The sequence below is a fragment of the Mercenaria mercenaria genome, chromosome 17, assembly GCF_021730395.1.
Source record: "Mercenaria mercenaria strain notata chromosome 17, MADL_Memer_1, whole genome shotgun sequence".
Classification (NCBI taxonomy): Eukaryota; Metazoa; Mollusca; class Bivalvia; order Venerida; family Veneridae; genus Mercenaria; species Mercenaria mercenaria.
In genome coordinates, this window is record NC_069377.1 from 68,973,901 (window position 1) to 68,996,951 (window position 23,051).

The window sequence follows — 23,051 nt, forward strand, 5'->3', positions numbered from 1 at the left end:
TTTCATGGAAACTTAGATCATACACCACCACTTTAATTTTGGGTCTAATTTTTGAGCTGATTTTGCAGTTTGTGTGTTTGGCTGAAATTATTTTTCTTGCATCAAACATGACCCCCACTTTTCTTAGATTTTTGTTCAACTCTGACAATATTTTTCAAGAAAATGTAAGTTTCAGACATTTAAAATGGGTATTTATGTGTGCTGAGACCATTGGAAATAGGTCCATTTTATATAGAATAAAGAACAACAACTATTTAGTGTGTTATAACCTCCAGTGCGACCCGCAAAAAATTTAATGTCTTTATACCTTTACTCAAAGGGAAGCAATTCATACCAGGAAGTACAAAATTCAAAATGGCCGCCATGTCAGAACCGTTACATTTAGACAGAGGTATTTCCTTTAATTTCTTGTTTTTTCTTATAAGTAATCTTATATCGAAAATAAAATCAGTTGAGTACAACCATAAGTGTATATTTCAACATATCTCAGTTGATTATAAAACAGATTATCGCATATGCTGCTTTCTCCTTGATTCGAGCCTCTTAAATCTTTTAGAGGTGTGCAAATTTTTGTAAACCTGTTCAATTAAATAATTTTTGTTTTTTGTTACAAAAATATTTGCATTTAACAATGGGCAATAAGAATTACAATGTCATCATCTTTTATATGTAATTTTGCATGAGACTGAAGGAGGTGAAACTCCACATCATTTTAAAACTTTCTCATCGATTCCAGCCCTCTGTTTGGAAGGTCATTAAATGTTTATGTTTGTATATTCTATTTCCATAAAGCAAATTTCTATCAAGTTTGACTTCTTGTTCACTCGTTACAACAGTCGAAATATGCTCGGGGTGCTTTTAATTTGAAATTTGGGCTCACAATATTACCCACTATGTAATTTCCTTTTGAAATAAGTAACTTTAGATGCAAAAATTTAAAATAGGTATTTCATCAATTTTTCAGTGGTTTTATGACTAATATTTTCCAAGGCATTTTAAAATGTAAATGACACAAGTTTCTGATGGAAGAACATGCTACATGAGCATGAATTTTACTAAAACACAAGGGCTCGAATCGATGAGAAAGCTCGAATTGACGAGAAACAGGCATATAGTGCGGCAAATTCCTTTGAAATAAATTCCAGACGTTTCACCCCCAAGACTTTTCCTCCCCTAGACATTTCACCCCCAAGACATTTCCTCCCAAGACTATTCACCCCCAATTTTACAAACCCTAGACTTTTCACCCCCAATTTTTAATATAGTGAAAATATCATGAAATATTTTGTTATTTGATATTTAAAATCTTTTTTGTATATTTGTATAGGTTGTTAGGGCATTTATGAAGATAATTTGTTACTTTACGGACCATAATTCTATAAAATATACACTGAATTTAGGGTAAAATACATGTAGTCAACGTCATCAACTCAGTGTTCCAGATAAGCTGCGTATCGGCGTATTTTACGCATAAAAATCAACTAAAAACGCACATGATTTCATTTTGATGCGTACATTATACGTACATGACTTTGAACTTACGCACGACATTAAAACTTGAAGCGTACCTTAATTATATTTAAATGAAAACATGTTGAAAACAGCTGATCACTACTTCCGTATAAACAATGCGACTTTATTAACTTCGCTAAAACGTTCTACCTGTCTTAGAAACCGTAAACTAGTCTACTTGAACATCTGCGTCGTCTAGGCGCTCTAGAAATTTTATGTATTTACTTATCAAAATCAAGCGTTTGATCGTTGTATTAAAACAAAAGAAACACATTATTTTTTATCATGGCTTCCGAAGCAAAACAGAGAAAAATTGATAAGTTTTTTGTGGTTAAAACACCTCTACCGACTAAGAGCTTGGTGCAACCAATAATCGAAGACATTATTTCTGCCGTTTTAAAAAATAAAAAGTCGCATGTGGCTGTCACAGAATCTACCATTGAAAGTTGGAAAAAATCAAATCCTTGGATAAAACTTACTGAAAAGGACAGTTTATGGTGTTGTTATAATGTCTGTCTTTGTCTCTATAGTAACGGTAAGTATTGTTAAAATTACCCTTTATCCGAGTTTGGAATTTTGAATTTACCCCCATCTTCTGAAAAGTGGGGGTAATTACCCATGGGGTCAAAAAATTATCTGGAACACTGCAACTGATCTTTTTTAATGTCAATTTGTTGAGACTTCTTTATGATTAATTTTCTGTCTATGTTATTCAACTGGATTCAAGTTTTAATTATGTAATATAATTATGAAAAATATGAGTAGATTTAGATTACAATAGTAGATGTAAATATTAACTAGGGGTTAGAATTAGAGGGTATATGTTTATCCTTTAGTATATTAACGATAGTCTAATTGTGATAACGTAATATGGGTATGTATAATAATAATAATAATAATAATAAATTCTTTATGTAAAGAGGGTAAGACTCATTAAGTTTCATACATAACATACAAATCTTATTTTCAATGAGGCCCTCTAACAAACACAAAACCATTTACTCATACAAATGAAAATATCACAGGCATTCCATAGAGCAGACTTGTAAAGAAAAAAATAAACAAAAACAAAAAAATGTATGTATAAGTGCAATATGATGTGGAATTTATTTTTATGACATATTTTTATATATTTAACAAGATATTTAGTCTCAGGTAACTCAGTATTGAGTGACAGCATTCGATATGTTTAATGTTATTATATGTAATACATGTACATGTATATACTGTGATGTTATTTATGTATGCTGATGAGACTGAAATAAATAAATAAATAAATAAACTAATATTACAATTTGAAAGTCATTCATTTCATTGTAGGTCAATATTTTAAACTCTTCTCAGGTGTTGTGATTAATCAACACCTTTTGATTGACAGAAATAGGTGTTGTGATTTAATCAACACCTTTTGATTGACAGGAATAAGTGTTAAAATATAAATGGATTAACTGGCTAACCTGTAGTATATTAAACTTTAATGAATCTAAACCTTGACTGATCCTATGGAAATAAAAAAAAAATAATCATACTCATCACTCAAAAATGATGTTGCTTCAAAAGTCACATTTTCAATCATTGAATAAACAAATGGATTAAAAGATAACCTTGTAAATAACTTATATTTAAAGTTTATGGTCATCTCTACTAACAAACAGCATAAAATATTTTTTTTTTTAATACCTAATTATAATACATATGATGAAATTATTCATAACTATACAACCCCCTCCCCCACCAAAAAAACATTATAATCATATTTAATAATAAAAACCAATAGGGGGTGAAAAGTCTTCATATGCTATAAAACACCAGACTTTTCACTCCCAAATTGGGGGTGAAAAGTCTTGGGAGGAACAGTCTTGGGGGTGAAACGTCTGACACCCCTTTGGAATTATGTGTCACTTAATGTACCAGACACTTTATGTACCACTTTGGACACCTTATGTACCACATATATGATATATAGTGGATGATCATTTTTGTAATAATATGATGAAAATGTTACATTTTAGCAAGTGTCTAGCCGTCCGGTAACCGGACGCCTAGCCTGCGTTCTAGCCATCCAGTTACCGGACGACTAGCAAATCCTCGGGGGGTTTTCTAGCCGTCCGGTAATAGATTTTTGAATGAATAAATAATGATTTCATATAGTTTTAATGTTATTTACATATCGATAGTTATCTGTGAACAAAATTTTGAGTGAATACATATTGAAGAGTTACAATACATCCCTGCATTAATCAGCTGATAAAACAGAAGTTTGCCGAAATCAATAATGGCGAGATTGCCATGACGTCACTCATTAAAATCTGTTCATCTGATGACTTTTATTTTCGGAATATTTAAATTTTAACAACTTTGTCACTGGATTTACAAAATTAAAACAGTTTTGAAATAGATTCTACTTACAATTTTCATATTTATCCTGTTTTCTCATATTCTCAGGGGCTTAAGGGGTTGTTTTTATTCCCAATAACAGATTAACCATTTCATAAACAGGTTTTGGGTGTTATTTTGTAGAAAATTCATTTTTCTTTCAGATGGAGTCATAAAATGTTACAGAAATTATCCCATTTAATTATTTTGTTACTGTGTTTGATACCACCCTCACCCGCAGAAATGGACCAAGAGTTTCTCGTATTCCCGTGGATTTAGATTTGACTTTTCACCACAAATAAGTTGTAGAATTTAAAACATTAAAATTACCATTGTGTAATAAAATTATATATTCTGTAGTAAATACATCAAGAAATATGACAATTAATTGCATAATCAATAATTTATGACAAATTTGCTAACACCACCAGAAAAAAATAAGGATTTTTTAAAAAACTGAGTAAAATGCTGATAGTTTCGTCAATATGCATTCAAATTACTTGAAATTTTCAGTGTGTCAGTTTTGTACCATGCCTGTCTAGAAAATAACAAACACTAAATAATTTGACAACTTTAAGGCAAAAAACGAGAATATGAGAAACCCCGAGAATACGAGAAACAGGGATAGTATTCAGATATTTTTTAATGAATAACTATTTCATTTAATATCAATAGCGGCAGTGTGATGTTCAAAACTTTTAGTAAAACAGTTAAGCGTTTATAATTAATCCATTTTATTTCGAAATAATGTCAAAATTAATTAATGAATTGCTTGTTTTATAAGCTTTCTATTCTTCAAAACAAATATACTTTGTTTTTAAGAATTAAAGTTTAGGCTGTTAGAAAAAAATCACTTTTACAATAACATCGACGTTCGGCGATCAATGTTTTATCATTTCTAAAAATAGAATATCAACGGATTTGCAAACAAACACGATCTCATTCGTTTTATTGACTGAAAAATCAGATAAGTATTGATATCTTAAGTAAATAACATTTAAAACTATATAAAATCATTACTAATTCATTAAGAAATCAATTACCGGACGGCTAAAACGCAGGCTAGGCGTCCTGTTACCAGACAACTAGACACTTCCTACATTTTATGTTACTTGAAATGTTTTTTACTAAATTTAAAAGTTAATTTTCATAATTAATAAGGTAAACTTTAACTCTTTCCCATAGAAATGTTAGCAACATTCTATGGACTTAAGCTGATTAAATCAAAGTTGTTTTCACAGGTAATTATCACATATTCACAGTGCTACACTATGAGATACAATTACTAGTCTATATAATATATCCTGGAGAGCCCAAAGTTCGATATGTTAACGAAACAATCCGTTTGAAACCATGTATCCATTTCATTGTTAAGGGACTGTCCTTAGACTGTTTACCTAGTTGCACTGCATAGTCTGATGCGATATCGACACACTCTTGCCGGGAGTATCCATAACCAAAAGCAGCCATAGTTTTCATGTGTTTGGCTAACTTGTCTTCTTCACTTAGACTAAACAATGGAGGTTTCCCTGTAGATACAGTGTCTGGATGAATATTACCCAAAATTCTGTCCCTTAATGTTGTTTCAGGAACTCTATATATTCTGGCAGTTTTTCTAACTGACATCCCTGTATCCTTAACATGCAGATAGGCATTGGTGAGTGTAGTTGGTGAATAAGATCTATACTTATTCTTAATCTTCTGTGGCTGTGCCTAAAATATATTTGAAAAATATATAAGGACATGTCAAAAAGAAACACAACATAAAATTTTGTTGGCCTTAAATAACAACTTCTGGTTTACCACTTGTCATAGCAACCCCAGCTAAATTTTCAAGTTATGTGTTTATCAGTTTTAATAAACCCAAAACAAAGAGCTTGTAAATACAAGCTCAGAACAGTTTGATTTTTTAAAATATCTTTATTAGAAAAAAAGTTATGGGATTTTGAAGTTGTGAATTTCCGACAAATTTTCAACTGCTTTTTCCACATTTTTTGTCGATTTTCGACAAATTCTCAGAAAAATGATGGCACCGAAAACGCTTATTATTTTAGAAAAACTGCTGTAACTTTTTTAAATTTGGAGATATTTTGATGAAACTTGGTCACTTTATGTATTTTTGCATGTTCTTTCCATTTATGAACTTATTTTTTGTCTAAAACCTAGTACTGGCAAGTTAAATTAGAAAATTGTGAAGAAAAAGTCAGAAATATTTTTAATATTTTATTCACATGTCAAACAATAAATATCATCTTCATACTAGCATTAAAATACAAATGCATGTTGAAATAAATAATTTAATATAGTAATTCTATAGAGTCATTACACATTTAAACAAGAATACACATCCTTATTCTTCTTTTTCCAGCAAATAAGAGCATGTTAAAATATATGCAAATAACAATAAGTTCATAACATAAATATCATAAATTTACACATGAGCATTTGATTGATGATCACACTCACAGTCTTTGTCTTTATCTACATTTTTGTACACTAAGAACATTATAGCTCCAGCACCATTTAAAAGTATATCTTTTTTTATTTTTCATACACTGCATGAATATTTGCATGGTCTTCAACAAACCATAAACGTCCAGAATTTTTGCATTCTAGAACAAAGCCGTGTTTGATTACGAACTCCTTTGATACGCGCTGCACATCCTTCCTTGCAGGCCAGGTGAAGTACCCCGGTTTTCTTGTTGATGTCAGAAAGTTCACAACTAAACAGTCCTCAGTGATATTTTCAACAATACCAGGATACCACATATCCTATGGTATGCAATTTTTTTTCACGGGCAATTTTTACGGGAGTAACGCCATTTGGAAGCTCATCTTTTTCTCTGATTGGATTATATTACCTCATAAATATTCATAAATGGCAGGTTCACCGCATCTTTCAATGAAAACACACCCCGTCATAAACATGTGTCCACCATAAATAGGCGCGCGCGTAGGTGTGAAAAATACCGATTATTACCAATAATTGGTAATTAATAAATTAATTAACATACTTATTGTTAATGGATTTTCTTCAAATTTGCAGCTTTTGAAAGATAATTCATTTCTGATTTATTTGATATTAGTTTTATGTAAATTGATCAGTAATAAAATGGTTTAATTGGCTAATAAACCTAATGACCCTTAGAAAATCCCTATCAGTGAATGGATTATTGGATTAAGCTGGGGTTGCTACTTGTCATTGATAAAATTGTAAACATTGCAGACGAACTGACAAGACAGGTTTATAATTCATAGTAGGTGATAAAAGGGGCCATTTAAAGGAAAGGGTAATTGGGATTAGTAAAATTAATGTTAAAATACATGTTCAGGGTTCTCCCCAGGCTATTATCTGTTTGTGAAAACGTCCCTTGTATCTCTTACGGCTACCAAATGTGTGAAAAACATAAATTTATTGAGTGTTCCTCGGTTATTTACGTTCCGAAAGAAAATGTAACAAATTGGATGAACGTTGTTATCTGTAAACCATTTAGATTCAAGTTTAAGGTGAATTCTGATGGAGTGTTATTTTTATTTCATTTTCAACAAAATTTGAAACGTAAATGACCCGTAATCTCTGGAAAAAACGGAGGTCCATATCCCTAGAAAACCCCTAACAGGCTTGTCTAAGGGGTACGGATCTGTACCTCTAGAATGAGATTTTGGAGGTACGGATCCGTACCCCTAGACACTTCCTAAAGTTAAAGGTTCATTGTTTACTAGTCAAAATAATTCAATGTTCAGATTGTTTTATATTTTTGAAGGGGGCAATCTAAATGTAAAAACTTTGACATGTTTGAAGGACCAAAATAATGGAGGATAAATCACAGTACACAGTCATGTTAAGTTAATGGTTTTATCGCTTGCGCATATTGGCGTGTAGACACGGTAAATGTTAATCGTGTATAGTACATACACAGGTTTAAATCACCCGAAAATTTGTAATTTTGGATATTATTTGATAATTTTTACATAAATCAATGAGAAATTGAATCCCCTTCCGATACAATCATGTAAGTTTTATTTGAATTTATGGCCAATTCGTGACATAATGGACATTTAAACCGATAGCATGTAAAGCGTCGGCAGCAAAATGAAATTGCTTCCACTATTTTGGTCTTTCGAGTGTTTTACACGAGTGGGGATATTGCCCCTATGAAAAAAATTATCTCAGTATTTCCTAGGATCGTGTCATATTTGTTGGAGTACATTGTAATAGGACGTTTCGAGACAGCGTGATAACTTTTGACTTATATTATTCTGCCTCTCTCTGTTAGGAAATCCCAAATTGAAATCCATTGGGAATGTTTTCTGGTACATGTACAAAGTATTTGTAATGATTACATCTATGATAAACCGCCTTGGAAGCCTAGTGGTACTGTGGTAGAGCATCCGCTTCGAGTGCGGGAGGTCGTGGGTTAGATCCTCGACCGCGTCATACCAAAGACGTAAAAAATGGTATTAGTAGCTTCCTCGCTTGGCGCTCAGCGTTTAGAGGATAGTGCTAAGACTGGTCAGTCCGGTGTCAGTATAATGTGACTGGGTGGGGTATCATGCCATGTGTCTACGGCGTGATATTCCAGTGAGGCAGCACTATAAAATTGGGCATTGTGCTCACTGCTACAAGTAGACACCATCGTTTATGTGACTGAAAAATTGAGACTTAAGCTATTGTCCAATATCTTCATCCACATTTGAGTTATTAAACACTCTAGTGAAAGCTGCAGCTTCCTCATTTCACTATCCAGCATTGAAATAGTCAAGCGCGCTGTCTCCTGTGAAAGCTCTTATTAAAATAAGTCATAGGTCTCCCAATGGCTTAAAGCTACTTTCCATAGAATCGCAAGCAATCTTATCATTTGTCTATATTTTCTTTATGGTTTCAGACTATGCAAATAACAATTATTTGATCTAAATTCCATTTTTAGCTCATCTGATTTTTTGAAAAAAAATGATGAGTTATTGTCATCACTTGAGCGGTTGTCGGCGTCTGCGTCTGTGTCGGCGTTGTCTGGTTAAGTTTTATGTTTAGGTCAGCTTTTCTCCTAAACTATCAAAGCTATTGCTTTGAAACTTGGAATACTTGTTCACCATCATAAGCTGACCCTGTATAGCAAGAAACATAACTCCATCTTGCTTTTTGCAAGATTTATGGCCCCTTTTGTACTTAGAAAATATCAGATTTCTTGGTTAAGTTTTATGTTAAGGTCAACTTTTCTCCTAAACTATCAAAGCTATTGCTTTGAAACTTGGAATACTTGTTCACCATCATAAGCAGACCCTGTACATCAAGAAACATAACTCCATCTTGTTTTTTGCAAGATTTATTGCCCCTTTTGGACTTAGAAAATCAGTTTTCTTGGTTAAGTTTTATGTTTAGGTCAGCTTTTATCCTAAACTATCAAAGCTATTGCTTTAAAACTTGCAACACTTGTTCACCATCATAAGTTGACCCTGTACAGCAAGAAACATAACTCCATCCTGCTTTTTGCAAGATTTATGGCCCCTTTTGGACTTAGAAAATATCAGATTTCTTGGTTAAGTTTTATGTTTAGGTCAACTTTTTCTCTTAAACTATCTAAGCTATTGCTTTGAAACTTGCAACACTCGTTCACCATCATAAGCTCACTCTGTACAGCAAGCAACATAACTCCATCCTGCTTTTTGCAATAATTATTGTAAATATTGCCCCTTTTGGACTTAGAAAATCATTTTCTTGGTTGAGTATTATGTTTAAGTCAACTTTTCTCATAAACTATCAAAGCTATTGCTTTAAAACTTGCAACAGTTTTTCACCATCATAAGTGGACACTGTACATCAAGAAACATAACTCTATTCTGCTTTTTGCAAGAATGATGGCCCTTTTTAGACTTAGAAAATCATGGGAAGGACAATATTTCTATTACACAAAAAAAATCAGATGAGCGTCAGCACCCGCAAGGCTTGTGTTACTTTGTAATCGCTTATTTGCCTCAGGGTTATGCAGATAGCAATTATTTGATCTAAATTCCATTTTGTTACTTTGTAATCGCTTATTTTCCTCGAGGTACCGAATCCTATTTTTAGCTCGACTATTCGAAGAATAGGGGAGCTATCCTACTCGCCCTGGCGTCGGCGTGAGCGTTAGCGTGAGCGTCACACAAATGTTAAAGTTTGCGTACCACCCCAAATATTTTCAAAGTCCATTGAGATATTGCTTTCATATTTTGCATCCTTGTTTACCATCATGACCCCAGTCTGTAAAAAGGAGGAGGCAACTCTATCAAGCATTTTGACTGAATTATGGCCCCTTTTCGACTTAGAATAAATGTTAAAGTTTGCGTACCACCCCAAATATTTTCAAAGTCCATTGAGATATTGCTTTCATATTTTGCATCCTTGTTTACCATCATGACCCCAGTCTGTAAAAAGGAGGAGGCAACTCTATCAAGCATTTTGACTGAATTATGGCCCCTTTTCGACTTAGAATATGCTTATAGTCAGGGTTCCTGCTGTCGGTCGCCAATGGCGCCAAATGCGACAGAATGTAAATTCTGGCGCTAAAAATCTTCAATTCGCAAATTTCATTGGCGCCTACAAGATAATCATCGATCTCATCTTCTGATCTTTCTCAAGGACGCAGTAACGGATTATCCGATATTTAACACTACACGAAGACAATACACAACGTGTCAATATCGGTTTACACCTCGGGGCATAATTTAAAACTTCGCAGAGTCACTATCTAGAGCGTTCCTCCACATAAGAACGATTATCAGTCAATCTGATTCGCCAAATTTAGCCCCGCCTACTTACACGAAAGCAAATGAAACGAAATATTAGCTGTGTGCTTCGTCAAATGCACCACCTTTTTTATGATGCAAAAAAACACGAGATAAATTTACAGGTTATTTTAATGACAATCCGATTCGCCGAAGTAATCGAGACCGAGAAAATGCCGGAAATAATGACACGTCAAAGCGCGATCAAAAGATACACATATTCTCCGATCGTAAATGGATAAATTTTGCACAAGCGTTGTCATGTTTTAAAAACATCTATTTAGTGAAAATGACCCTTAAAGGGAGATAATTAAAAATGGCAGACTATATCAAGGGATAATTTTAAAGATGAGCAATTACTTTTGTTTAGAAAATGTTCTTGAAAATGGTTGAGAAGATTAAAAACTATTTTTGATTCAATGTGATATTAGGATAGACTGGTTCAGCAAATTGCATGCTTACTGTAAAGAATCAAATGAAAAAGAGATTGAAAAAGAGATTGAAAAAGAAAATGGTATGTCGCCCATCACAGACTATTGGCTCCAACTTGAGAGCCACTGGCGCAAACTTTTCCTGATTGGCGAATTTATTGGCGCAAAGTGAAATTAACCCAGAGGAAACCCTGATAGTAATGTTAAAGTTTTACTCATTGCTTATATTATACTATCAAGCACTGAGAATAGTCGAGTGCGCTGTCCACTGACAGCTCTTGTTAGAATGTGAAATTGAAAGTAGACTATGATAATCAAAAGAGCGCACTTTTAGCTGGCAAACAGTAATAAAATGGCTGCCGTAGCGCACAGTAAGGCTTCTGGATAAAGAAATTAGGTACTTAATGGCAAATATTCTATGTACGGCCTTATATGCAATGTAAATGTTCGTTGGGGGTTCATATATTATTCAACAGCTTAAAGACAAACAGTCAGGGAATGTGACACAATTTATTATACATGAATTTAAACATGATGTTAATTTTTTTAATGCATGTAGAGCAACGCGCATACTTTGAGAATGAATAGGGTGTATTAATCAATTTTGTATGTAGCTGTCAAGGGAGAAACGCCGTTAGTGAACATAATGAAGAGCAAATAATTACTATGCCAGGGAATATGACACCACTTACTGTACACCATTTTAAAGGTATTTATATTGTCTTTCAAATGCTTGAACATGCAGTGTTCTATCTTTGGGAAAGTACTTCTAACGGCATTTTCATAGAATACATAAGGTAGAAGATTGAATGAACTACCTAAATCATACCTGAGATAAAAACCTGAGCCACAATTAATTTGAAAGACAGTAGATATCTTAAAATATCTGTAAAAGGATGTATGATGTATTGTATTATATATTCCCTGAAAAGGAACCTGTGCCGCACATTTTTAAGCTCCATCGACCAATAAACGTTAGTGTTTGCAAACGGTGTTACTGCTGTTTCTGTTACTGTTGGCCAAACAGTGCTTATCTTATAACAGTTAAGTGTCGTCGACGACACTTAGTAGTTTACCATTCAAATCTTTGAAAGTACGCCAAATTTAACAATGATCAATGTTTCACTATTGAAACCAGAATTATTGGACCACCTACAAGACTTTGTAGAATTATTTTTTTCTATAACGAAATTTAATTAGAGTGTGGAAAGCAGCTTTAAATACACACTTTCCGATGCAGACACTTATTATACCACCAAGGTAAAACCTGCCTAAGCTAGTTTTAAAAATAAGCTGTCTCCCAATGGCTTAAATACACTTAAATACACTTAATTAAAGGTGCCAAAGACAAATAAAAGAATATAAATCTTAAAAAAGACTACACGTTTTGAAATATACTACTAAACATTACGATAGCTGTGCAATATTCCCTTGAAGTCAAAACATGTGCAGAGAAACAAATGATTTTGTGTACTGAAATGAACTTTGATCTTGAGATTGACCTAGTGACCTACTTTCACATTTCTGAAGCTACAGCTTCAAATTTTGACCGCATGCATATTTTTGTGTTCTAAATTGAAATTTGACATTGATTTTTACCTACTTTCACATTTCTCAAGCTACAGCCTCCAAATTTGAAGCACATGCATAGTTTTATCTTCCGAAATGAACTTTGACCTTGAAATTGATCTACATTGTAGTGACCTACTTTCACATTTCTCAAGCCACAGCTTTCAAATTTGGACCACATGCAAAGTGTTTTGTACTGATATGAAATTTGACCTTGAGCTAGTCTTGAAATTTGGAACATTCAAAAATGGCTCAGTGGTGGGTGCCAGTATCACTCTGTGATCTCTTGTTAGGTTAAAAGGTTAAAGGTCAAGGTCAGATTGAACCAGAGCGGTAGAACTTTTGTTTAAAGTGAGCATATAATTTCTGTTCCTTGTGCAATTACTGATTGCATCAAGTTGGGGCATTTCGTGTTCGACAAGCTCTTGTTTTAGCCAAACTTGCACACAACTTGTATCACCACAAGATCTCGGTTCCTTTCTTGAACTGGCCAGATCCCATTATAGGTTCCAGAGTTATGGCCCCTGAAAGGTCCAAAATGAGCTATTTTGACCTTGTTTGCACAATAGCAGCTTCATTTATGATTTGATTTTAACCAAACTTGCACACAACTTGTATGATTACCTCCCCTGATTTTAATAAAAATGGATTTATCTCGGAAGTATTTATAGGACTCATTTGAAATTTCATTATTGTCAATAGTTGGACTGAGACAATCAGGGTAGATAACTATGGACTGATTTTATATCAAATTACCTCCCTTTGTTTTCAAATTAAAATGGTTTTATCTCAGTAACCAATGAAGATACTGATTTGAAATGTCATTTATGCCATCAGATGGACTCGGACAATCAGGGTAGATAACTTTTGACTGAATTTATGACAAATTACCTCCCTTTATTTTATGTAGATGAATTAACCTCTGCAGCATCTAATGAGATTGGTTTTAAATGTTATTTAAGTATTCCAGGGTAAGGAATAATGCTACAAAAATGCTGCATTTGAGCCTAGGACCCTCAAACTTGGTATGGAGATTGGCCCTGACTAGTATGTGACCCATAGGTCAAAAGCGACTGTTACAAGAAAATATTTTTCCTGATGATATTTAATGTGTATGCTGTATGTCAAAACTTCAGCTTATCAATAAGAGCAATGGTACTCAGGTGAGCGATATAGGGCCATCATGGCCCTCTTGTAAACTTTACACATGCCTCCAGCATCATGAGATGACCTCACAGGACATCTTACATTATAATTCTAGCTTTATATTGTCAAAATTATGCACTTTCCTAATTTTAAAAAGTTTGTTTACAATTTTGCATGTAAGCAGGTTCCTCCGAATCTGCTTGGCTGCATGCTTTCAAACTCTGCACAAGTCTTGAGCATCACAGGACAAGTTATATAACTCTGGCTTAACATTTTAGAAAGTTGTTCCCCTCTTTAACTTAAGGCAATGACACTCTGTCATTCCCGTGTGATTACGTACTTTCGTTATGCAATTCAGCATTCTTAGGACGTAAATGTAGCAGAACACGCATATGGCTTTCCATATAGAAGTGGATAATGCCGAATCTTATACAGAGAATATGTAATATACCGATTGTCATTATGGAATATGGGTCCGCTACCTTAAATTAGAATTTTTATTCTACCTTAAATTAGAAATCACAGGACAAGTTACATACCTCTGGCTTAACATTTTAGAAAATTGTTCCCCTCTTGTGAAAGTTTTGCATGTAAGCAGGTTCCTCACAAAGTAATAGGTTACTTCTTCTATAGAACACAGTCAGTGGTTCAGGATATGGTTCTCTCAAAGAAATTGTGTTCAGAATCTACAAGATTGCACCATTTAAGGTCCTAATTTGAAAAAATGAAGAAAGAGGAAAATTTGATATTTCTGATATTTTGTTTATGGTAAATGTAGCTTACATTCTGAATATTGTTTTATTATTGTTTCAGATATCAACAGAGCTATTGAGTTGCTTGATGCATTGCAGAAAAGTAAGTTGACATTAGAATACTTGTATATTATGAAAAGTTACCTCCGTTATATTGCACAATATTACCAGAAATTATAACACAAGTCTGGTTTATTGCAACAGTAACAAGGGACAGTTTATATACTTTATTTCAACCTGCAGTAAAATCTCTTGGTATATTGTACATATTCATTTGGGCTTTACAGTTACTTTGTTCAGGGTGAGTTATTAATAGTATACTTGGAGGGCTTGGTGCCCATCATCTTTCATCCATTGGCTTCCGTAAACATTTTTAGCCCACCATCATCAGATGGTGGGCTATTAAAATCACTCTGCGTCCGTGGACCGTCCGTCCGTCATTCTGTCCGTCCGTCCGTCCGTTAACAATTTCTCGTTATCGCATCTCCTCAGAAACTACTGGGGGGATTTTGACCAAACTTTGTCAGAATGATGTATTGGTACCCTAGTTGTGTCCCCCTGAAAATCAGACTGGTTCAACAATTTATGAGTGAGTTATGGCCCTTTGTTTATTTCTATATTTTACATAGATTTATATAGGGAAAAGCTTTGAAAACCTTCTTGTCCAAAACCACAGAGCCTAGGGCTTTGATATTTGGTTTGAAGCATCTGACATCATCTAGTGGTCCTCTACCAAGATGATTCAAATTATTTCTCTTGGGTCAAATATGGCCCCGCCCTGGGGGTCACATGGTTTATATAGACTTATATAGGGAAAAACTTTGAATAACCTCTTGTCCAAAACCACAGGGCCTAGGGCTTTGATATTTTGTATGTGACATCATCTAGTGGTCTTCAACTAAGATTGTTCAAATTATACCCCTAGGGTCAAATATGGCCCCGCCCTGGGGGTCATATGTGGTTTACATAGACATATAAGGAAAAACTTTGAAAATCTTCTTGTCCAAACCACAAAGCCTAGGGCTTTGATACTTGTAATGTAGCATCATCTAGTGGTTCTCTACCAATTTAGTTCAAATTATCCCCCTAGGGTCAAAAATGGCCACGCCCTGGTGGTCACATGGTTCATATAGACTTATATAGGGAAAAGCTTTTAAAATGTTCTTGTCAATAACTACAACATTCAAATTTGGACCACATATATATTTTTGAGTGGCAAGATGAACCTTGACATGAGTTGACCTTGATTTTGACCTAGTGACCTACTTTCACATTTCTGTAGCTACAGCCTTCAAATTTGGACCACATGTGTATTTTTGAGTGGCAAGATGAACCTTGACATGAGTTGACCTTGATTTTGACCTAGTGACCTACTTTCACATTTCTGTAGCTACAGCCTTCAAATTTGGACCACATGCATAGTTTTGTGCACTGGAAAAAACTTTGACCTTGATTTTGACCTAGTGACCTACTTTCACATTTTTGAAGGTACAGGCTTCAAATTTGGACCATATGCATAGTTCTGTGTTTCAAAATGAAATTTGACATTGATTTTGACCTAGTGACCTACTTTCACATTTCTCAAGCTACAGCCTTCAAATTTGGACCACATGCATAGTTTTATGTACCGAAAAAAACTTTGACCTTCACATTGACCTAGTGACCTACTTTCACATTTTTGAAGGTACAGGCTTCAAATTTGGACCACATGCATAGTTTTGTATTCCAAAATAAAATTTGAAATTGATTTTGACCTTATTGACCTTCTTTTACATTTCTCAAGCTACAGCCTTCAAATTTGGACCACATGCATAGTTTTGTGTACCGAAATGAACTTTGACCTTTACATTAACATAGTGACCTATTTTCACATTTTTGAAGGTACAGGCTTCAAATTTGGACCACATGCATAGTTTTGTATTCCGAAATAGAATTTGATCTTTATTTTGACCTAGTGACCTACTTTTACATTTCTCAAGCTACAGCCTTCAGATTTGGACCACTTGCATAGTTTTGTGTACCGAAATGAACTTTGACCTTAAGATTGACCTAGTGACCTACTTTCACATTTCTGTAGCTACAGGCTTCAAATTTAGACCACATGCATAGGATTGTGTACTGAAACAAACTTTGACCTTGACATTGACCTAGTGACCTACTTTCACATTTCTCAAGCTACAGCTTTCGAATTTGGACCACATGCACAGTTGTGTATGGAAATGAAATTTGACCTTGAGCTAGTCAGTAAGTCTTGAAATTTGGAACACTCAAAAATGGCACATTGGTGGGCGCCAAGATCACTCTGTGATCTCTTGTTAACAGTGATCTCCTGGTCAGAATTACACCAATCTTGGTTTGTAGCATCCTGGCATTGACCTGTCTAAAGTACGTTTAAATAATTCTACTTGGCTCTTTTCAGGGGCAGGCAGAGTTAAAAATACTAGAAAATAGAATGTAGAGACTGCCAGATCTAAAAGTAGAAAAAAACATTAAATGGCTTCTTCTTATGAACCACTTGATGGATCTTCACCAAATTTTGTGTGGAACATCCCTTTGTATGGACTTCTCTGAATGATTTCACTTGTCCCCTTTTAGCCATTGCTACCGCTAAAAATAGAAAATCCTATAAATGACTTTCTGTAACAAAATTTTGAGATGAATGTGCATGTTTTACAGGTGGTCAGGTGCCGCCGCAGAAGCTTGCTGCTCTGCAGCGTGTGTTACAGAGTGACTTCCTGAATGCGGTTCGAGAAGTTTATGAGAGTGTGTATGAGACAGTAGACATCTCTGGTAACCCGGAAGTAAGAGCCAATGCCACTGCAAAAGTAAGTAAGCTTGAGACCTGTTTAGGCTCAATACTTCTTGTTGTTGACCTTGTCAGTGACATTGAAGCGATATGGTCTGACAAACAGTTTTTAGCTCATCAGAGCCTAATGTAAGCTTTTGTGATCACTTATTGTCTGTCTGCCTGTCTGTCTGTCTGTCATGTGTTCATTCACACTGTACTTAAAACAATGTCTCATCTGAAACCATTTGACTGAAGTCAGTGAAACTTGGCCAGGATGGTTTGCCTCCAAAGTTGTTCAAGCATAACTGCTAGGTTGCACATAGTGGTCCCAGAGCTAAAAATAGAAAAAAAAACAACTCCTCAGATCCTTAAATGCTGGTCCAGTTTTGACCCTCCACTTAATGAAAAAAAATATAATTATTCCAGTTTGTAAAAAACATGGCAACCAGGGGGCATGGTTGATTTTCTTTTTATGTTTATAGCAGAAATTGTGGCTTGATTTTACACAATTGGTCCTTGGTGACCCTCTTCCAAGATAACACAAATGGATGTATACAGCGGAAAATTTAAAAAAAATTGTCAGAAAATGCCAGCCTGATTTTAAATATCTCCACTCAAATGTTTCTTGATTGACACTTTACCAAGATTGTTAAGAAATGTTCTATTTCATAAAAAAACATGCTGCCAGTAATAAAAACAGAAAATGTCCAAAGAACATCTTAACCATTCCTCAGATTTTGAAATAATTTCATGGAAGTATTGATTGTGTCACCTTGTAGCAAGAGTATTTATATTATTCCAATTTGTGAAGGAACATGGCCGCCAGAGCTAAAAATGGAAATGCCAGCTCCTAAAGCACTGGTCTAATATTGATATAAGTTAAAAGATGTAATTCTGGAGTACCCATCCACTAGAATTGTTAAAATAAACTTGACTTGTCAAAAAGAACACTGCTGGGAGTGGGTCTAGTTATTCTTGTATTGGTCTATGGAACCTTTGAAAATGTTCTCCTCTGAATCTGCAGGCCATTTTTCAAAGTAATTTGGCAGCAATATTTCTTGTTATACCAGTTTGTGTTGTGGAACTTGGGTGAGCAATATGGTGTCAGCATGTATGGTCCTCTTGTTTTCTATTGCTATGAATGAACCAACCAAGAATGTGTAAGAACATGAGATGCCTTAAACTTTGATCGATAGTAAATGTTTAGTTGATGTAAATTTGTCTTTTTGTTACAGTAGAGTAAAAGTAAGTTTCGACTTTAATTTAAAAATGATAAAAAATCCTTGTCAACAATATAATCAGTTTTAGCATACCAGGATCAGAGGTTGCAGATAAGTTTCAAAACTCAAGCATTTCATTGTTTGCTTCCAAGCACACTTTTGAAATTGACCAATAGCTTGCCTGCATTGTTAGGATGGCCTCATTGCTCAGTTATATAACCTAAAATTCAGTTCAGACTTGTTGTATAATATATTTTACATATCCAGGCAACAGTGGCAGCATTTGCAGCCAGTGAAGGCCATGCTCATCCTCGTGTTGTTGAGCTGCCAAAGACGGAAGAAGGACTAGGGTTCAATGTGATGGGTGGGAAGGAGCAAAATTCACCAATATACATCTCTCGTATTATCCCTGGGGGTGTGGCTGACAGACACCAAGGCTTGAAGAGAGGCGACCAACTCATCTCTGTTAATGGAGTGGTATGTAATTATATCCTATACACGCAAATAGATATGCCTCTTAACTTAGCATAGCAGAACTGCGAAACATGTCCCAACATGCTAGTGCATATGCATATTCTGTTTTAACAAATTTACTCTTTTTCTCAAATTTAACTTTTACGATTGCCTGTGTAACTATAATGTTCATTCTAAAAGCTGCAGTTTTAAACTTATTTTTTCAGAGTGCAGTAATATTGAAGCTTGTAGGTGTTTATCGTTTGTGTTTAGCTAAAATATGAATATTTACGAAACAGTTTTGAATATGCAATAATTGATATACTACCCGGTATTAATCTACTAGTTAGATATCTAGTTTATTCAGTTTTCTTATAGCATAGAATTACATGAAAACAAAATTTGTATTTCAGAGTGTAGAAGGAGAACACCATGAGAAAGCTGTAGAACTGCTGAAACAGGCACAAGGTAAACATGATATAATACACATTACAGATGAATAATTCCATGTTTCTGAAATAGATCTGCCGGAATATAGTGCAAACTTTATGATACCTGGGAAGACTGGAAGTTGTTTGTGGTACAAAAGTTGTAGCTCTATATTGGTCTATTTACTAATAAACTGATCTAGTTGGGCAAAAAATATCTGCATTTTTAACTCACCTGAACTTGGTTTTGGTGAGCTATCAGTATAGGTGGATGGTCCTGCATCCTGTTTCAGCATTCTGTTGAAACATCTTGTTAGAAACTACTGGTCAGTATTACAGCAAATTTGGACTGTAGCCTTCTTGCATGAAACTCTGTCAAGTTAGTTCAAATAAATTTGATTTACCTCTCCTAGGGGCTGCAAGAGCTAGAAATAGAAAAAAACTTTAAAATGACTCTTTTCATGAACCACGTGATGGATATTCACCAAACTTGTATTGGCCTTATTTTGTTTTTTATGGGCTCTCAAAGCTAAAAATAGAAAAATAATTTTAAACAACTTCTTTTCATGAATCATACGATGGATTTTCACCAAAGTTGGCCTGTCTCTTCCTTGTATGGTTTAAATGGTTCACCTTGACCCGTTAGGAGCTGCCAGAGCTAAATTAAGAAAACCTGTAAACACTTACTCATTGTTTGTTAGATCTTCACTAAACTTGGGTTTGTAACTTGTTTGTATGTGGACCTCGCTCAAGTTTATTCAGATGGTTCTGCTTAATGATCTGTGGCATCTTTGCATAGACATGTTTTGAATTTGTTCAAATGGTTCCACTTGTCTCCTTTTAGGGGCAGTCAGGCTAAAAATGGAGAGAAAAAAATCTTTAAAACAAAATTTGCCTGAAACCTCTTGATGGATCTACACCAAACCTTGCATATATTTAAGGTGAAAAGGTCAAAGTCAGACAAGCCTCTTTATGGTTCATTTTGATCCTTCCGTAGTTTACAGGAGGTATTTGGTCTACAGAGGTTTTGAGGTTATGCTGTAATACATAATGACTGGTCATCAGTAACCAGGTAACCTGTCCATTATAAATAGACAGACAGCAATACTGAAGTATCTACAGAATATCTATTTGATGCATCTCTGTAGTTATGCATGCTCCTATCCCGCATTACCCAGTATGATCTCCAAAATCAAAAGAAGTAGCAAAATATTGCCTTCAGATAGAATAACAGTCTTTGTCTTTATTGATAAACTGAGAACAGTACTGTTTTCCTAACAACCACATTTCTAGAAACACACGTTTTGCTAGAGCTATTTTTAGCTCACCTGAGCAATGCTCAGGTGAGTTTTTCTGATCGCTCGATGTCCGTCGTCTGGCGTCTGTCGTCTGTCAACATTTAGCTTGTGTATGCGATAGAGGCTGTATTTTTCAATTAATCTTCATGAATATTGGTCAGAATGATACCCTTGATGAAATCTAGGCCGAGTTCGAAAATGGGTCATCTTGGGTCAAAAACTAGGTCACTAGATCAAATCAAAGAAAAACCTTGTGTATGCGATAGAGGCTGTATTTTTCAACTAATCTTCATGATTATTGGTCAGAATGATAACCTTGATGAAATCTAGGCAGAGTTCGAAAATGGGTCATCTCGGGTCAAAAACTAGGTCACTAGGTCAAATCAAAGAAAAACCTTGTGTATGCGATAGAGGCTGTATTTTTCAACTGATCTTCATGATATTTAGCCAGAATGATTACCCTGATGATATCTAGGCCGAGTTCGAAAATGGGTCATCTCGGGTCAAAAACTAGGTCACTAGGTCAAATTAAAGAAAAATCTTGTGTATGCGATAGAGACTGTTTTTTTCAATTGATTTTTATGAAATTTGGTCAGGATGATTGCTTTAATGAAATCTAGGTCGAGTTTGAATATGGGTCATCTGAGGTCAAAAACTAGGTCACTTGGTCAAATCAAAGAAAAAACTTGTGTATGTGATAGAGGCTGTATTTTTCAATTGATCTTCATGAATTTTGGTCAGAATGATTGCCTTGATAAAATCTAGGTCGAGTTTGAACATGGGTCATCTAGGGTCAAAAACTAGGTCATATCATAATCTAAGAAAATGCTTGTTTTATCACAAGAGACCAATTTTTTGGTCCAATCTTAATGAAAATTGGTCAGAATATTTGTTTCCATGAAATCACTAGGTCAAACATGTTTTACACTGTTATGGTGTGTTTCTTCGGTGAGCGACCTAGGGCCATCTTGGCCCTCTTGTTTAAGCAAGATTTTTGTAGCGCTTACGAAAAATTCTTCTTTTCAGGTAAAGTGCGTCTTGTTGTTAGATACACTCCTCGTGTTTTGGAAGAAATGGAAGCAAGATTTGATAAAACTAGGTCATCAAAGAGAAGACAGACACCTTGAACACCAGATATCAGAAGTTTGGTTCTTCATAGATAAATATTTCTACAATTTGTAACACTTGAAAAATACAAGCACATGAGTGCACCTGTAAAAGATGTCAAAGAACAATATTTAGATGTATGTAAATAATCTAGGTTGTGAATTTTGTGTATTATATTAACCATAGAGACAAGTAAAAGATTGTAACTTTAAGACTATATAAGCCGTGCCATGAGAAAACCAACATAGTGGGTATGCGACCAGCATGGATCCAGACCAGCCTGCGCATCCGCGCAGTCTGGTCAGGCTCCATGCTGTTCGCTTTTAAAGCCTATTGGAATTGGAGAAACTATTAGCGAACAGCATGGAGCCTGACCAGACTGCGCGGATGTGCAGGCTGGTCTGGATCCATGCTGGTCGCATACCCACTATGTTGGTTTTCCCGTGGCACGGTTCATATACATGTACAGAGAAGATGCTATTACTTCGTTTTCACTGCCATAGATTTATTTCCTTGCAACTAAATCTTTTTCTAGAGAACTAATTGTGTAAAGATATATGTCATTTATGTGTTGTGTATGTTAAAAGATTTATTCCTTAAGCATTCCATAGATTATAGCTGATACAGTTATACTAGGACTGGTGCAACTTCTCGTCAGTGTAATTTGTTATAGAACAGGATACTTGAACTTGCTATTGTTCCGGTCATTGTAAATTGTTAAATGACAGGATACATTGAGCTACTGTAGTGTAAAAACTTAAAAAGTCTGTATTTACCTTTATTTTGTAAAGTTACCCTCAGATAATCAGGTTATTGATTGGCAAAGCCATTTCTGTATTAGTCATCAGAAGAAAATTGTCAGGAGCAGTTAGCTAATGTTATATTGATTTGTAACTTTTTAATAAAGGTGTCAAAAAAAGCGGAAAGTGGGAATTTTGTAGGTAGAAGCTGCCACATTGATAAAGGTCTATTTAACTTTTGTTATGGTTTTTACATACGATTTATTAGAAGCATTTACTTCCATTTTAAAATACAAGAGAAGTATGCTCGGTAGACAGTGTGAATTGTACTTTAGCAACATAGTCATTTTATATCATTTTTTTTTCTGTTTTATGTAAATTTATCAATTTATTGTACTAATAAAAAAAATATTTACAACTAAATTTTTATTCATTAATGTCAAGAGTTCAAAGAGACTGCAGTGATCTA

The 23,051-nt window shown here is 34.6% G+C and overlaps 1 protein-coding gene across 1 annotated transcript; it reads left to right on the forward strand.

The window, feature by feature from the left end:
- Nucleotides 1-318: 318 nt before the first annotated feature.
- LOC123536554 (protein lin-7 homolog C) lies at nucleotides 319-23,005 on the forward strand. The gene is made up of 6 exons (XM_053528537.1): nucleotides 319-391; nucleotides 14,610-14,651; nucleotides 17,225-17,373; nucleotides 18,824-19,033; nucleotides 19,423-19,477; nucleotides 21,762-23,005. The coding sequence occupies exons 1-6, from the start codon at nucleotides 355-357 to the stop codon at nucleotides 21,860-21,862; spliced, it is 594 nt and encodes a 197-aa protein (XP_053384512.1). The 5' UTR covers nucleotides 319-354; the 3' UTR covers nucleotides 21,863-23,005.
- Nucleotides 23,006-23,051: the final 46 nt, after the last annotated feature.

What these genes read in the sequence shown, in the direction of transcription:
- LOC123536554 (XM_053528537.1), top strand. Translation starts at nt 355, where the DNA reads ATGGCCGCCATGTCAGAACCGTTACATTTAGACAGAG. An exon ending in GCTTGATGCATTGCAGAAAA is followed by an intron (nt 14,652 to 17,224) that starts GTAAGTTGACAT and finishes CATGTTTTACAG; the next exon opens with GTGGTCAGGTGCCGCCGCAG. An exon ending in GAGCCAATGCCACTGCAAAA is followed by an intron (nt 17,374 to 18,823) that starts GTAAGTAAGCTT and finishes TTACATATCCAG; the next exon opens with GCAACAGTGGCAGCATTTGC.